Source organism: Lingula anatina, chromosome 4 (assembly GCF_051362555.1).
Source record: "Lingula anatina isolate TDL-2025a chromosome 4, LinAna3.0, whole genome shotgun sequence".
Lineage (NCBI taxonomy): Eukaryota > Metazoa > Brachiopoda > Lingulata > Lingulida > Lingulidae > Lingula > Lingula anatina.
The window spans coordinates 21,540,190-21,558,946 of NC_141770.1; the positions used below are offsets into that span (position 1 = coordinate 21,540,190).

Sequence of the window (18,757 nt, forward strand, 5' to 3'; positions counted from 1 at the left end):
CAATTCAGTGCAACACAATATGAAGCAATCAATTTTATTTCAAGTCCGGTACAATAGAAATCTCAACATTATCTTTGCAGCTATTCATCAACAGAAAATGAAAAAAATATATATATTTATGATACTACTTATACTAAAGTTTATAATAACAGGACTGGTACTACTAGTCACTTTACTATGAACTATGGTTTTTAATCCAATTCACAAGTCTGGCTTCATATGTAAATACTGCTTGTGCTGATATTACATTGGTTCTCCCCATACTTTAGTACCTGTGATAAGTTTACTCCATTGAAACTAATACTGTCAAAATTTCTTCATAATGTAAATTGTTCCAAATTTTTGTCCTGAGATTAGATATTTTGTTTCCATACTCTTCACAACTAATTGTGTCAAACAAAGTGATGTAAATTGATTTCCATTTTCCCTTAGTGTATAAGAATTTTTTTAAATGAAGATCAGAGATATGAAAAGGCACAAGCCCATTTATTGCCTTGTAGATTTCTGTATGTAGCAAAAATGTCACCTGTTCAGGTGCAGAGTGCTAAGGCCTGATATAGCAAACAAAATCCATGGAGTGATGTTTTTCCTATTATTGATAATTAAGGTGCTAAGATAAGAGTTTATTTAGCCAATTATAAAAATCGGAAATCATTTTCCATTGGAGCAATATACAGAGTAAAATAATAAAATAATAAATAAATAAATAAATTAAGAATTTAGCTTTGAGATCAAATTAAAATATCCTAGTATATGTTGCTACTGTGTACATGAATATTGGCTGCTTTAGCTAGTATATCCATAAAAGCAGTGAAGCATGCTCATCCTGTGAGGTAGATATGCTCAGTGTGTCTCCCAGTCTTACCTAATGCATTTTTTTTATTTTGTCAAATGTTTATTTCCTTTGAAATATGACTTTTGTCAGAAACTTGAACAGAGGATGCCACTTGCTGATATAAGTTTTTTTTTTTTTTTTTGTTTTTTTTTTTTTTGCTAAATAAAAAAATATTTGATTACAGTTTAGTCTGAAAATTGTGTTTAATGTCAAGATTGATTTTGCATTAAGAAATAATAATAACAATCACAACATTTTAACATTAAAACAATAACAGTATAATGAAATTATTTAGTTTTAATTTTGTTTTGCTTGTTTCCCTCCCCTTTGCAACATCTTCTACATAGACACTTACAACAAGAAATGCAAGCAACCACAATACAAGCAAAAATACTGAGCAGAAAAACCACCACATCAACTGAATAATACTGATACCAAGACATATGTGCAGAAGGTGAACGTAAATAGCTGCCGCCATGTTTGAGGACATGTTCAATCCAATAAGCTGCTTGCTGTTGTGGAGTCCATGGCTGATCACGATAAATAGCAGATAACTTCTTGGCCTTGTCATAATATGAAGAATTCTCTATCATGGTGTTGATGTTTTCTTGGAGCTCTTCTGTAGTGAAGTACAAGATGTCCATCACAATAGCAACGCCTTTGTTTTGTCCTCGGTAACCATTGTAAAACTGGTCTCCTGACAAAGGGAGTCCCAATACTGGGATACCATGGTAGAGTGCTTCATACGAGCCTCCATTGCCACAGTGACTTATAAACAACTTGGTGTTGGGATGAGCCAACAGGTCATTCTGTGGCAGCCATGGTAAAACTTTGACATGTGATGGCAGATTGAGTTTCTTGGAGCCAGTATACCTCCATATTACACCATATTTAATTTTTGTGAAAGCCGACAGCAATTTTTGAATTACTTGATCAGGAATATACATGGCAAGAGACCCAAAGCTTACTACAACCACTCCATTTTTGTGCCCATCCATAAAATTCTGTAGTTCATTTGGAAGAGGTTTTCCAGGCCGTGTCATCATACCTCCTGCAAAGATGGTGTTTGGCAGTGCAAGCTGTGGATAATCAATGGATGGATGCTTACTTGTAACAATGAAAAGTTCAGAATCAGCAACCAGCTGGTGAAATGATTTCTGTGTCTCATTTGGCAAATATTTTGCATAATAATCGGGTGAAATTTTGTGGGTTGTCATGACGGATAGAAGAGTATGTGCCAGAAAGTTCACTGAGCGCTGCAAAAAGGTCATTTGGTCAGAATATGTTGTAAGAAATGATGGGAGAAATGATGCTTGTTGTGGAACTCCACTCTCTGGACTTACTAGGACGGCTGATGTCACATACGGAATCTTATATTTTATCGGAAACAAGTAGGCTGTTGGTGAAAATCCGACAGCATTGTGAAGTACCACCATGTCAGGTTTCAATTCTTTCATTTTTCTTTGAATATCTCCGTCAACTAAAAGATCTCCAAAGTAGTCCAGCATAAGTTTAGTCATGTAATTCATAAATCCTACAGTTTTAATGGGAATGTATCTTTCCCTTGGGTTGTCAAAGATGGCAAACACACCATTTTTTTGCAACTCTGGTTTTTCAAAGTCCATAAAGTCTGGTGACCTTGTTTTAAAAGTGAGCAACTTTACCTTGCTGTCTATTACATTATTGGGAAGAGGTGGCACAGAAGGATGCTCCCCCATGACCAAATACACCTCATGTCCCTTGTCTGCTAGTCCCACCAGAAGTGTATCAAGTTCTATAATCTGACTTTTCGCTGGTACACAGATTCCAACAAAAGTGGCACCCTCAGCAGTATTGTAGAGTGACATAAAATGTACTGCAAGGGTAAGCACCGCTTTGAACCAAGCCTGTATATCCATAATCACTGCAGAATGTAATCTGTAAATTTACTTTTATCTGACAGTTGCCCTGGCCTTTCTCCTATGCGAGATATTCAGTTCTGTTCTTTCTGTTGTTGACACACTCAACACTGTGCTAAAGCTGCTTTTATAACTGCTTCCAATAGGGAGGTCAATATATAGGACTAAATGGTGTGGCTGTCAGTTACGCACATGTAGAAATGCACAATGGAGCCTGAAGGTCATGCTATAGTTCCAATTCTCTTCTCCCTCACTGACCTTGATTAACATCCTATGTACCCCTGCCAGACCTCTTATCTTCTGTTTACAAATTAGTGCTAAGTACACAGGTACTAGCCAAATAATAGGTAAAGGGCTCATTGGGGGAGGGGGGCAGGGAAGGACCATTGCTTAGAGAATATATTATAATTATAAACAAGGCAGCAAAGTAGTCAAATGTACAGACAAAAAGCAGAAAAAAAAGATGCACAAAATAGCTAATTACAACTGTCAATTCTGATGCAAAAATACATAATGATTAACAGCAAAGTCAACATCAAGTTTTAATTATGCAAAACAGGTAGAATGGATGTAAGCATAACTTTTTAAAAAATGTTCCAATCTGTGTGTTGTACATTAAAATAAAATAATAATAAACAAGAAATTTATGTTCACACGTGCTGTCTTTTAAGTGTTGGCACAGTGCCACACGTATTATGTCTTCGTGCATGATGTCTATATGACTTTGTTTACGTATAAATGCAATACGTGTAGGTTACAGCTGAGAGCTAGGTCAATAAATGGGACATCTATGCAATTAAGGTCACCTGATTTATTTATTTTTTTTTTTAGGGCATATTAGTGGAGTATATAGCCTGTGTTAGTAGAGATGTAATTCTACATGTAATTTTATTACAGTTAAAATTAGAGCACTGTTTAATTTTAAGAAATATATGCTATTGGCCCTGCTATATTGGAGGGAGATAAAATATATGCTATATTTACTGATTTGAAACTTAAGATGCAATATGAATGATAAGTTGCACAATTTATTAAAACTTTTTTTCAGCTTTTTAACAGATTATTCATCTGCTCTATATCAATGGGGTCCGGACCTCTACCCCACCCTTAACAAAACCCTTACTCTATTAGTGTGTATGGTAACAATCGCAATCTCATCTCTGTGCTGATTTTTATATTTTTTTGGAATTTGAAAGAAAACTATAGACACAAAGGAGTTGATAAGACAGAGACCATGATTTTATTCTTCACACCAAGGTTTATATAACATGTGTACAGAGCAAAGAGTGTTTTAAGTCTGGTTAGAGACATGTAGAACTTAACAATACTTAGGAGTGGAATAGAAACATACACAAAATGTGACTTGCTATTATTTTATCCTATAACATTCCTCCTCACTCAATGGTGCAACCTTAATCCTCTTTTAAACAAACTGATTTAATAAAAGTTTTTTTTAATTGTAAATAGTGAATGCTTCTAAAGAAAATGTATAATAGTGAAAAAAACAAGTAATGATCGACTGATGGATGCTTCAGCAGCATCTTTTCTTCGGATGAGATAGTTTATACATCAATTCCCTGTTTTCAGGAGCTCATTGCAAAAGTCTGAAAACTCACAAATTCAAAACTATTCTACAATCTAACATTACTTCAGTTAGGGACATGTATCAAATACCATGTGAGGGCATCTTCATTAACTCACAAAAAAGTACTCGCCCTCAATACAAATACTAATCAAAAAATTCTTAGGTACTGAGTGACTCTAAGGAAGCTGAATACATGTCCAACGCAATACGTGCTCTACCAATCATCATTTAATATATATTTTCATGATGTTATTGTTAATTACAATAAATTTGCCAGGCCTTAAACATTACAAATATATGCATTGCAAAATGGTGAAAATCACACATACCCAGCTTGAAAAGTTCAAAAGCTGAAAAGGTATTATTTTGTAAAAGAAAAAAAATCACAGGGTTTGTTTTCTTTAATATTGTGTATGTATTCTATTAGCATTAAATGATTACAAAAGAAATTTCTTGAACTTTGTGATGTTATAACTGGAACAGGATTCCCAATGTACTACACACTCGCATAAATATATATATATATATTTATATATAACAGAATAACTTCACACTCTGTTGGCCTTAAACAAACATATTTCAATCTTAATTAACAGATGTGTGTAAGTAATATTTAAACAAGCTCACAATATTCCAGCAAAACCTCAATATTTCAACATAGTATTAATACACTGTTATTAAATATGATTATATATAGAAGAAAGACACAAATATTGACCAGTGATCGATAACGGTGAGATCACCTGTTAGACTGGTCACGGAAACATCACTTGGAGTATTGTTATATAGATAATCATAAGACCACATCCCAAGTTCATGGGACATAAAAGTGGTAAAATTTCAATTTTAACACACACCACATAAATTGAGCTGACTGATACAAAAGTAATATGACAAAAAGCCTTCTTAACTTTAATGTCTCTTTTTCCTTTCTGATCATTATAACATCAGTAGATCAGAAATATTTTGCTGGCAGAACTGGATAAAAAATAAGTGAAAACCTAACAACTGAAAGATTTTAGTTATTGTCCAAACTTTCTTTAAAAAAAAACAAACAAATATACTTTAGCACAATATACTTTAGCACAATGCGATAAGTGAAGGAAGAAATTTTGCTTCTTTTAAAAGTATTGCCCTTTGACTGATTTTCAAGTCTGTTCATAAAACTTATTTTCTCTCATTGAAGGCTTTCACAGCATTTGTCTTTCTCTTTCTCTCATATATTAGCCAGTATTTTCTCTTCGTTCATTTTTTTCTCATGTCAACATGTTCAACATAGAATGTGGCCAAAAGTAGATGAGGTGTCATAGGATGCCTTATGCTCCAAGCAATTTCCATTTGTTGCAATCTTTTCATCATGAAATGCTACATATTTTGAGTATTCCCTCAGAGTTATGTTAAGAATAATGTCAGATGATATCTCAAAGTCCATAAATGATTTCCCCTCCTAACATTGCCAGTATATGAAGTGCTGGGCCAGACATTCCCCCAAATGACTCGATCATATCCAAGCAATTCAGATAGTTTCCAGGTAATGCAGATTTCATCCAAGTGATTCAGGTTCACTGAGATTTCTGAACATGATTAATGGAAATGCAGTCCAGATCTTGAATTATTTTCTCTCGTGTGCTCATGGCCGTTGCTCCTGCCTTTCATCATGTAATGATGGTTTCATACATATACATTAGTTCAACAGCCAAGTGTTGTTGTTTTTTTTTTCTACCATGGAAAAGAGCACTGTAAAAGAGTGGTATATTCAACCCTTAATCCTACATTAATATAATCTTACTGGACTTGTGCATCTTGCTTAAACTGGTGGCATTTTTCTAAAGATGGCAACTTAGAATATTACAATGAAATTGTACTTGAGCTCAGAGCTGTATTTTGTCCAATAATTCTGATGGTATCATTACAAAAACCATGTAGTGATCTCAGAAAAAAACCTAGAAGAGTAGCCATAATGGAATGGTTTGGGATTTAGGGTTTGGGATTTAGAGTTACGTGCGGAATATTCTGAGAGTTTTTGCTGCTTATGAATTACAGGAAATTTGACTAAAAACTGTGAGGGACACAAATTATGTGCAAATTTTTTTAAATGCAAAAGTAATGATAATTATAATCTTTGCACCATTTGTTTACAATTTCATGCTTTTCCCCTTGTTCTTAAATGTATCAATCAGGATTGTACTTGGCCTAGCAGTTTGTGCTGTAAGAATTTTTGCCACAATCACAAAGCAGGCTTCCCACTGGTTTCCTTTCATTTTTTTTTAATGATGTGCTGTTGTTCTGCATTGATTAAACCTATGACATTCACAAAATAGCTTGCTGTCATTTGTTACTGAAGCTTATCACATGTGGTGCTTCATGAAGTAATTGTCAATAATGATGGGTCAGTCATGATTACTATGGTTACCAAGACCAGAGCAATTCTGAGCTTCTGTGTATATGATGTTTGTTTTTGTCTATACACAGTACTCTTATTTTTCTTCTTCTAGATGGGGCACACTTCCTTCTTGCTTGGTTATGTGAAAGCATGAAATGGGACATATTTGTTTTTGTTTTTAAGTTCATTTTCGTTCGGCTTGCTTGTGTTTCTTCTCTCATTGAGCCTTGAAAAAAACTGATTGTTTGTTGACATTTTCCAGCTGAAAGCTCCGACAGGCTGAGTTTTCTCCCCAAAATCCGAGAAGAGATGCTGCAGATTCAAGACCTCGGAACTCAGATGCTCTCAGGTCAGAAGGTTGAAAAACATTGTTGCCAAGGAAACATTAACAGCTATTACCAACATCATCAGCTGACGTTGTTGACACCAATCCTGAAAAATAACAAATTTAAAGATAAATAATGTAGGATAAGTATACAAAAACCGGCAGAAAATAATACATAAACAAACAAATAAATACCCAGTAAATATACAGTGCACTTAATATTACTTAATATTCTTGAAATATTTGACATATATATGTAGAACAAAAAGAAGGTTAATGAAATAATCTACAATAAATATTATTAAATCACATATTGCAAGAAACTGCTTTTAATATATATTCAGTGGGCTGTGTTCCCCCCTCTTTGGTATGGAGGCACTCTCTTCTTTGCCCTCTCCTGTCCAAAAAAACTTAATGTCAATCAAAATGAGACCAGCTCAGACCAAGTGATTTTTGCATCCCTTTGCCTGTATTACAGTGAAATTATTTTTGTCCGTCGCTTTATATTTGCCCAGCAAAGTGAGGCAAAACTAATTTTTACTTGTGTTCCCACCCCTTTACAAAAAACTAAGATCCACCAGTGCAAATGACAATAAAGTTCAAGGCAATATATATACCACCCAAAGACAGCTGAAATTAAACATTTCATAAGCTTGAACACACATTCCTGACACTCCCTAGGTATAATTATTTCAAGCATCTTTTCACCACACCTGTTCAACTGTATTTACAAAAAACACTGAGTATGCTTTTTCCTCCCAGTCTGATTTATTTATGAGTTGCCCTGTTACAGCAAGACGTGTCAAGAGTTTCTTTCAGTACCCAACTGCATGAGTTCTCCTCACCCCTTCCAGCAGTCCAATTTATCAAATATGCCTAATGTTGTAACTTCCTGATATCTTAAATTACACACTTCAAACACTCTGAAAATATTTTTTTCTTTTTTTCTTTTTTTTTTTTTTTCTCGTTCTTACACCTCCAGGCCATATCTATCAGCTTCAGATATGTTCACTAGTCTGTGATCACTACCTATTTTAGTAAGCACAACTAGCTCCGACATCATCCCTCAATATTATACCAAACAAGCAGTGAGTCTGCCATTATTATGTTTTCAGCTTTAACTCATTCATTATTGCATACAGGGCTGAGTTGGGAAGCTCCAATAGCCCACCTGCCTTCTCTTAACCCTCTATTTTCAATCCTAACTCTCCTCAAGATAGGACTCCGTTTTACCAAAAATGGTGGCCACGTAGACTAGAAGGCATGTCTGTGCAGTTGGGGTTCTATATTCACCACAAGGAGGATGGGTATTTTTGTTCCTTCATGAGTATGGCCACATCATGTTGGTATTAGGCTGTAAGGGGCAGCAGGTGGGAGGAAAAACACCAGGAAACATAAGGTCAGGTGGGCAGACTACTCTCAGGTCATTTTGGTCACCTCCAGGATCCAGGAGTGCTACATATATCTGGAGAGAGCCAAATTTTCAAAACAGCATGATGCATGGGTTCCTGAATTTAATGACTCTGCTAAAACCTTGGCTCAATCCAGTATATTCGAAACTTTCAAATAGATTTTCAGGTTATTTTGGTATATTATAGGAGTGCTAGCACCTGCTGGCAGACTTTCTCTGATACACCATGTTACCAACAGAATAAAATGCCAACACACAAGGAGGTTTTAGCGTGCCTTTTCTAGGAACTAATCTTAAACTCCCTGTCTGTCTGTATCCTGCAGAATTATAAAAATATTGCTTTATCACTTCTAAAAAATAAGGGTGGTTATGTTTGCATTAGTATTGATTTGTCTTTTTGTTGGTGGACAATGTATCTGTTTACAAATTTTGATGAATTTTTTCAGGATAAACAGCTATTTTGGTGGGATAGAAGTGATTACAATTTCAACTGAATCCCATCCCCTTCTATGTTTTTAAAAGAATTCTCAATTGACCTTTTCCTTGGTGGAGGACTAGCTGGACTCTCGGAGTGCTTCCTAACTTTTAAATAAGTTCTGATTTCATCTGGAGGGACCATTTTATCCATTTAACTAAATGAAGTACTGAAATGCGACTCTTGTCACTCTTCAGTCATATCCCAGTTTAAATTGCAAACTGTACAACAACATGGCAGCCTGCCTATACACTGGACAGGTGCATGACAATAGTACAGAGGATTTTCACTCTAAAACCTTCAGACCTATATGTGCCCTTTTATAAAAAAAAAGATAAAATGTAATGATTTTTCAGATCAATGAACCTCGGACTAACAAGACGCACCCGTGCTGGACATGGCTGCTTAGGTTATACAGAAAGCAATTCCTGACAGACTGTTTAGACATCAATTAGTTAACTCATTTCCTCTGGATAACTTGGCTTAAAGGTTGCCTGTTAATAGGGAATAACTTAATTATGATTAAGTGGTAGGTGTTGACGGGGGCGATGACGGGGGCAGTGACGGAGCAGAGCCAGACTCTTACCTATCACTGTAAGCAAGGTTAATTAATGTCCCCCAAGGCCTGCTAATGCCATTTTGCCATAGAAGTTAAAGTAATAGTTATTCATTATTAAGATAAGAACCAAAATAGTTGATGTCTATCTGTCCTTTGGTTTTTTGATGATTTCAACTAGATAAGCACAGACAAAGAGTGCAGACCTTCGCTAAGGCCATTCAGTTCTTCTTATTAATTAATCAATCAATTTATGGATCACCACCAAAATCTAATTAATTCTATGTTAGCCCATTTCCACCCTATACATAGAGGCTCCCTACCTATGTGTGCTTGCTCTGGAACATATGCAAACAAAGCCTGTGCAGTGCCGCATTTTACTGATAAAATAGGGCACCATTTCTGACATATCCTGAACATTTTGTCAAAATTCTTTCTTAACTTTTTTTTTTTTAGTTAGGCTGTTAACTATCAAGCCAGCAAAGGCTAAGGCATATTTACCCCCCCCCCCCCCCCCCCCCCCCTTGACAGAAGCAAAAAATGCAAAACTTGGACTGAGAGGAACTCAATCTACACTGACTGAGGTTCAAAAGTGACCAGAAAAGCTAACTCAGTTCCTGGGTGGGGAAGAGTTAGTTCCCAATGGCTAGCTCTATCTGTCAAATAAATATGGAAAATTTACAGATGAGACAAGTGCCTCGTTTGCCTTAACCACATAGCCATATTTTTTTAAATATTACTAGCACCAATCTACTAAAGAGACCAACCAGATTTATTGTGAGAACCTAAATTTAGGAATTTCTAATTGGACAAGCCTTCCCCATAGGGTCTCAGAATTGACATTTCAGTTAATTTATCTTAGAATGATAAAGGTTACTTGTGAAACTTGGTCCAGGTGAACTCATAGATTCAAGGTGAATGACCTCTAAGACCAGTTAAGTCATCATTGAATGACAAACCAGTACGCTAATCTTAGTCCATGAAGTGTGGATTATACTATCTGTGATAATTAATGGATCTCAGTAAATACCTGTGAATGAAAAAAATTTACAGAATAATTATAATACCACAAAGAAGCACAATAACTTTCAGTTTTTTTCAACAGGGATTTGCAGTAAAGCAAAACTGCAGGAGTATTACTTTTCATATTTCTTAAAATACTGAAGTGCTTTATAAAAAACACTGATAGGTCTAGTTTGTATTTTTATTTAACTTGCCTTTTTTTATAATTTACATTATACATACAAAGGATGGAAAAAAACTGTCAAATAATACTTCAAGTAATTTAAGGTGAAGAAATAATGTGGTACGTTATTTTGAGTGTTCAAAAAAAAAAAAAAAACAACAAATGAGGCACATCAAATTAAGAACTGAAATAGCACTTACGCAGTCAAGTGTTACTTAGTGATGAGAGCTTAATGAACATGTCTGAGACTTAATGCATCTAGAATTACCTAATCAGCTAGCCACTTAACAGGAAAAAACAGCGAAAGAGATTTACCAGTCCCTTAAGTTAACTTTGAACAAGACTGAACTACAGGTATGTCTAGAAGTGGCTTATTTACAGTTGGTGTAAGCACATTAGAGTACCACTGAAGTGTATGGTACCAGTTTAAATAATCCCCCCCCCCTCCCCCCCCCCCCCCCCCCCCCCCCCCCCCCGTACACACACCACTTTAAATGACTGCTACTTCTACATTTTTTTTGTCTCTCTCTCTCTCTCTTTCTGCCCACTGTATTTGTACTTGTTATGCCATGTTGATATTAGACATAAATTTCATATAAAAGGTAGATCTACTACAGATATCAAGTACTATTTGCTGCAATTTTTTCAATGTTTGATCAGTATTTTAATACATTTCATGGGCTCTTTAATGTCATTATTTTTTCAAATTTTCATCATTTTTTTGTGCGGGGCTTTATAATAATAATAATAATAATAATAATTATTATTATTATTATTATTATTATTATTATTATTATTATTATTATTATTATTATTATTTAACTCCTTTAGGTTTTATCTATGGGGTTCATTTTAATCCTGTATAGAATATAATAAAAAACAACCATAGATCATCTGATTAAAGTGACATAACACCTGGCTTACATAGCTCACACAGGTAAATTACATAAATCATAGGTGAATGAGTACTATTTAATAACAGTAGATTATATGTGTCTTAAATACTGACTGACTTCAGTTGCCATCAGGCTACCCAATATAATATGAATGATTTGTGTGAAAGCATTTTACTTTCATATGTTTAAAGAAAATAGGAAACATTTAAATATTTTGCACCAATACTTTATTGCTTGGGCACAATCTTACTGACTTAAAATATGCTAAATGTACTATTTGTGTTTGAATGATTTCAATAACGTGTAACTCAAAACTCAATAAAATGCTCATATTGTTCAGTTTTTTGGTCAGTCTCCTTTAATATCTATGTGATGTACTTACTTGTTTATGCTGTCTGAGAAGTAATTTAAACAACATTAATATTAAATGCATGTGTTTAATATACAAAGTTCAGTATATAAACAGTTTATTCTATCCAAGATTGGTTTTAATGGGACTGATCTATAAAAATCTTTTTGCAGGAAATCTTGTTTATGCCATTTGAATTAATCGATATTGAATCACTGGAGGCAAAGGTTATATAATACACTTTTTCCACTCTCCTTACGTGATCATAATTATATACTAAAAATTTAAGCCCAAAAAGATAATGTGTCTTGCTCATCAATTTGTACTCATTTTTACATAAAAAATTATATTTATTAACAATGCAGTTTTCTTCACATTTTCTCAATAAGTCAATCACGTGACAACTTATTGGGTTTAATCTTAATGATTTTATGCTCATTTCAACAAATAAATATATAAGTAATTAAAAAGAAAAGAACAGAATCAAAACTAATTGACAATATAAGTTTTGTACTTGAGATATTTTAGTATTTTACTCAGACAACCGATACAACATTGTCAAAATTTATGAAACAAAAATCACGGTTCCAAGGAAGGTGATAGGGACACTCAGCTTTCAAATGAATTTCATGAAAATCCAAAATGAGGTTCACAAACAAACTGTACTGTATCAACTGAATTCATGTGAAGTCCCCAATAACTCTGAGAGAATTGAGTCTTTGATATCATTTTTAAAATGTGAAAAAAATATTGACAGTATCAGTAGTCATCAAATTATGAAAATATTACAATTTAAATTAACAATGGGATTGGGGGGAAATGTGTGATATTTTAATATTAATCTAGGGGAGTAGAAGTCCTATATTCACTGTTCAGAGTCAGTTTCATAATATTAAATAACACACTATAAACACTGTGACACTGAGGAAATTAGGCCATGACACAAAGTGGCACAATAAGTCAGTGATGGACCAGTGTTTTTGAAACCACTCTCTTTAGGTAAAATGGATTCTTATTTTCACCTATAATTAAGCATACCTGTGGTCTTACGTGGGTTTATAATATCAGAAACTTCAGAGCTTCCAAACCAAAGTGGAAATGATCACTGCTATCACTAAAACACCAGGTGTGCCTTAATGAAACTTCACTGGCAATGTTTCCAGGTAATTATTGGTAAAATATAGGCACTGAACAGGTGTTTTTCTTCAAGGAAAGGATTTTTTATTTGCTATGCATTCATTAGCAGTATTTAATAAATCAAATGTTTAGATAGAGCTGGAGTTATCTGATCGACCCACTTGGAATTTCCTGGTTGGTTTTCTAGGATTATTTTGTTTGTGTATTTCTAATAACCAGGATATATATTTTTCCAAAGGACTTATCCATTTCAATTTTAGTACTATCTTCTCTTATGTCCAATAAATGGCTGAAGGGCAGGGATTAAGCAAAATGTTTTTTTGCATAGCATGACTTCATGTACAAAATTATGCATGAATCTGCAAGCCCTACCTTTACATGTAGCCAAAAAAAAAAGAAAGAAAGAAAGAAAAAAAAAATTATTGGAAATTTCAACATTTTTCTTATTCACCAAGGTACACCATATCTAAAACCAATGAGAAAAACCACAATCTTAAATGGGTTTATAGACCCTAGGCTAAGTTAATGTTTAAAATAGTTTGGGCGTGATAAAGGGAAAATTGCAAAAATTTCTTTTTTAATATTTTTTCTGCTATATAAAGTACTAAAACCCACTGTAAAGCTTTAATTTAAAAGATATTGATACATTATGAAGTATATCCTTACCTTTACATCAGCGAGGTTGAGCACCAATTCCTGTTCTTTCCTTCTAGCTAACGCATCCCTTTCCCTGACTAACTCCTCTCGTCGAAGATTACTCAGTTTTGCAGCTTCTCGCCGTGGCATCACATCCTTTAAAAGTTCTTGACACTCTGTTACATCTGGTAAACTTCCTCGGTTTCCTTTCCTTCCTTTCGGAGACTGGCTGTCTAAGGTGTATCTCTTTGGCAGCACTGCCTCCATACTGTCCTGAACACTGCTTCCTGTGGCCTGGACCTCTGCACAGACACGTTTTCGTATCCCATTCTCTATGATGTACGTCTCTGATTTATCTGGGGTTAGGCTCTCTGAGCTGAGGTGTATACTGTTGTCTGTGGTGGGGGATTTCTTGGTTTTCTCTCCTCCCTTGCGAATAATACATGGTAAAGACGTCCGGCGCTGTAGAGGACGGGGATGTTTAGCCTCATCAGAATCGAAGCTGTCCGAGACCCCAGAGTCTGGAGTGTCACTTGTATGGCTGGTCTGGTGATCATAGATCTCCTTGCCCAGACCAGAATCTGTCTGATTAGTAGTCCTGTACTGATCAAAGTGATCATTCATTAAGGATGACTGTGTTAAGTCATTATAATGACTGTACCTGGGTGAAGGCTGCATGCCAGGCTGACCATTATTACGAGCCACATTTTCACGATATCGAACATGAGGATGTTCTGTTAATCTTTCACCACCCCCTCCATTCCCCATAGCAGGTCCTGGGGGCTGTGCCTGACTTTGATAGGACATTGTCATTGGTTGAATAGGTTCACGAACTTGAGGAATCATAGGGGGTGCTGGTGCACCATGTCCCAACCCACTTCCTGCACCACCATTTTCATGGCGATGGTTTCCCAATTTGCCAGCCCCTCCAACCAACGCACAGTCTAGGGCTGAGGAAAGGGCCGAGAATGTCGCCCCACCATCTGAGCTACCTTTCCGCCCCAGAGGTGGTGTGCTTTTTGGACTTCGGTCCATGAGGGATTTGGAGCGTTGGTGAGGGTTGTGGTTATGAGCCACTGGGGTAAGGTATCCCATATCAACCTTGCCATCATTCTCTTGCAATTTCTTTTTTAAAATGTCCGTGCCTGGTGGAAAAGATGAAAAATATGAAAAATATGCATTAGCGAGATATAGATTTACAGAAAAATACAGGATACACAAATTGCTTAGATCTCTGGCCCCTTCTCAGTATTTGTCTCTATTAGTAAGCAAAACAAGTCTGATGCTTATCTTATTAATACTTATTTGATATGATTCAATTTTAACTAATGTTCATGTGTTGTCAATCTTTGTAGATAAACAAAGTTATCTTCACTCTTACCATTTCTCAAACAGAGTCTTAGAATACTGGCAATGTGCTTTCTCTCTAAACCTTCTTGTTGCTTTATGTCATGACCCGTTAATGGATATGTGAGTTACAAATTTCAGACAATCCTCAATTGTTCATTATTTATAAATTGGCAGTTTTGATTTTACCATGTAGGCCCCCCCCCCCACACACACACACACTTTCTCTCTCTCTCTCTCTCTCTCTCTCTCAACAGCTCTTAACACCTTGCAAATTCCATATTATTACTGCTTTTACAAGGAACAAAATGTTGGATCTTTGACCGTGAAACAATTATAGTATCCATATTGTAACAACCCAACATAATGACATATAATTAACTTACAGCATGGAAAAAAAATAATGTCTTATATTTTGTCATGGCCAATAATAAACCAAAACACCTTCCACTTTATCACAACTAGCACAATAAAGTAAAATAACACTTTCCACAATTGAACAGCTAACACAACAGAGTCACTCACCCTGCCACATCTTCAACAATGAAACACAAAACTTCTCCCTCACATTACCTGATCATGGCCCACAACAATGAAACTGACTGAATAACAGCATTAACATTGTCACAGCCTACTTCTTGTAACACTGAAACCATGCACGGTGTGACAAAATAGAATAACGATCACCCACAATGACACAAATTAAAAAACAGTACTAGTAGCTACACATAATGGAGAAAATGAACACATATGGTGGTAGCTAGCACAACAGAAAACAATACTATTGTGCACACTGTCACAGCTAACACAATGCTTCTGCTCATGTTATAACATATAATGGAGTGAAAAAAAAAACTTCAGTGACATATACCTGGCTGGTGAAATTCTGGGGCATACTGTTTTCCACAGAGTCTTGCCAGGTCGGAATCTCTGAGGGCTTGTTGTGCAACCATTAAGGCTTGCTCTGCTTTTGTTCGTGCATTTTCCATTCTGAAATTAGGAATAAAATAGTAATGAGTAATTATCAGCATCAGCAAGAACAGTGATTCTCTTCAGTTTGGTATAGTACTTAACTTCTTTCAATGGACTAAGAAATAGAATCGACAGTTGAATATCTAAGTTTAATGGAAGGTGGATAATTGTATCTTGAAACAGACTTTTATTGTCCTACATCCATTGAGTCTGACACTCCTTAAAACATTTTCACATCTATCATGCTTTCACAATAGAAAGCAGTGTACGTGTATTTTGACATATCATGTCATAATGCATGTGCATCACAACAAAATCCACTTCAAATATCTGCCAACTGCGGGGTTGTTTAAAATAGTTCACTTAATTATAAGAGTTTGAATTAAAGTTAAACACAGTATATGATTATACAGGTGAGATTGGCAAAACAGTTTTGGCCATTTTGAATTTTTAATACTTTTTACACAGCTAGACTTTTTTCATTCAGCTGTCAAACTGCAGAAATGAAGGAATGAAGATTGAGCTTGCTTAAAAGCAGCAAGTATGAAGTAAAAAAGCTATGGGGATGAAGGAAGTCAAATCCTAAACACAACCTTTCTTCATTTTGGCTCACAAACCAGAATAACTCTGAAAACAAACAAATCAATGGTTGCACAGGTGTTTAGATATGTTATTGCAAAAAATAAATGCTGACTCACTGAATTGGTGTTTCTAGACAGATTGCTCCCCTATACCTTACTTGATGAAGGGTGCACCTTACTTGATGAGGGATTTACTACTCTTAAACACAATATTTTTTCATACATATCCGTAACTTTTTGCCGTATTCTATTAAAAAAGAGACTATGACATGCAATCTTTCGACCTGCTTCAATTTAGTATTCAAACTATGAAGTGTTTTTAAAGAATTAACTATCAGCTATGAATTTATATTAATAATTTAGCCATCAACTTACAAAGTCTTGTTAAAAAATTAGCCGTCAACTAAAGTGCATTTGGTAATAATTTAGCTGTCAACTTAGGAAATTTTGTTGATATTTTAGCCATCAAGTAAGGAACTCCTCAAACAGTATCTAATCCAGCAGATGCAGCAATGCATGTGATGCAGGAAACTCCAGTTGCAAAATGCTGGTGATTCACCAGCCTTCACATTAATCTGATCTTTTTATATTATGTCATTTAGACCTCCAAAAAATTAGGGCAATACAGCATCTTTCAAACTCTAAAAATTGCCATTTTCATTTAAAATGTACAAAGGAAATATGGTAACATTTTATTAGCTGTGTACATTTTTAGACAATAAAGAAAAATTGCACAGTCGTTCTGGTGTTGTAAAAGTACCAATACCCTTGTTTGAGAGGATAATTTTCTTCACTCCACTTCACCTTCACAAAAGGAGCTTTTAACCATCTGTTTTTTTGGCAAACTAGCTCCTGTTTGTCTCCGGGAATTGCCCAGGGTATTGGTACATGTGCTTTTGTACAAATATGTTTGCAAACACGACAAAAATGCTTGCTACCATATAGTTTAGAGTTCATCCCCTGGAGAAACTTGTGCTTTTATGCCCTGACTCCACCAGTTTTTTCAAGGGATTAGATGCAGATTGGAGAAAGGGATTTTCCAGGGATAGAAGAATTCACAAAAGATGAATCTGTGTCTATATTTTATTGATCTAGCATTAAAAGAATTGCTTCTCTTTGAAGCTTCTCGCTTGACATTCATCGATGCATGGCTGATTCTCTATGTAAGCCTCCTCACCTCTCTGATCTGATGACATTTTCAAAGAGATGCCAGTCTACTTGATGCACTTTAAGTGGCATTAGGCATTCAGCACGCATTTCACTGTCTCACACACATGCATACACATAACACACACACATACACATAACACACACACATACACACACACACACACATACACACACACAAACTTTTACATTTCAAAGTATACATTAATCTAGGGGTTGACTTCCACTTCCCAATATTATACATAATTGTTTTGAATATGTAGCATAAGGATCTTCAGATCTAGGCTATCTAGGTGTATTTTCTTGGAAGACATCTTGTTCAAATAAAAAAAAACTAGTCATGAAATTGATCTCTGCATGGTCACTGTTAGACCATGAAAGACAGTCATCAGCTAGGCAAGATTAGTGAATGTCAATTGGAATATTTTGTGAATTCATTTTGACTAATAATACAGTTTTTTTTTTTAATCACAATTGGCCAGAAACCTGGATTAAGGTATGCATAAATCAGTTACATCACAAACATATCTTTTCTTTCATCACATATTCCATTCTTCAAGGACTATCAGCACTTCCAGGTTGGCTGTGTGTTTAGACCCTGGATGTGTACAGGTCACCTGTTTTAGTTCTGCAGACAAATCGAAGCATTCACACAAAGTTTGACTTGTATCTGCCATGTTTTTTTTTATATCGATGTTATTACTGATAAACATATTGATTAATCAGCAACTGTAGGAAGCTTCGACCTGACATCGTGTCTTTACAGACCCACACATACAGCAACTTTTCATAATTGTCAATAAATAAATAATAGAAATGATTTAATAATTGGATGTTTTGTTTTAGGGACACCATCAGTATATCAAACTACTGAGAAATTCAATTGTTTTGCAGATGTTTTCTTAATCAGATTACCAACCAAATACAAAAATAACCAAGAAATTCATTTGTTTTGCTGGCACAGTTGTCCAGTTCCAGATCAAGTTGAAACTGTTGTGAACAGGGATATATTTCCTAG

At 35.2% G+C, this 18,757-nt stretch overlaps 2 protein-coding genes across 2 annotated transcripts in view; both read right to left on the bottom strand.

The window, feature by feature from the left end:
• Nucleotides 1–20: 20 nt before the first annotated feature.
• Nucleotides 21–2,974, bottom strand: LOC106151782 (UDP-glucuronosyltransferase 2C1). The gene has a single exon (XM_013525191.2). The coding sequence runs from the start codon at nucleotides 2,731–2,733 to the stop codon at nucleotides 1,123–1,125; it is 1,611 nt and encodes a 536-aa protein (XP_013380645.2). The 5' UTR covers nucleotides 2,734–2,974; the 3' UTR covers nucleotides 21–1,122.
• A 976-nt stretch (nucleotides 2,975–3,950) lies between these two features.
• The window catches only part of LOC106151776 (junctophilin-1), a 56,177-nt gene continuing 41,370 nt past the window's right edge, over nucleotides 3,951–18,757 (bottom strand). The window contains exons 3-5 of the mRNA XM_087012242.1: nucleotides 15,891–16,009; nucleotides 13,703–14,817; nucleotides 3,951–7,133 (exon numbers count right to left, since the gene is read on the bottom strand). Coding sequence (XP_086868368.1) covers nucleotides 7,047–7,133; nucleotides 13,703–14,817; nucleotides 15,891–16,009 — 1,321 coding nt within the window. The 3' untranslated portion in view covers nucleotides 3,951–7,046. The remainder of the gene's footprint in view (nucleotides 7,134–13,702; nucleotides 14,818–15,890; nucleotides 16,010–18,757) is intronic.

Bases quoted from the DNA above. Each gene is read 5' to 3' on its own strand.
- LOC106151782 (XM_013525191.2), bottom strand. From the start codon at position 2,733: ATGGATATACAGGCTTGGTTCAAAGCGGTGCTTACCCTTGCAGTACAT.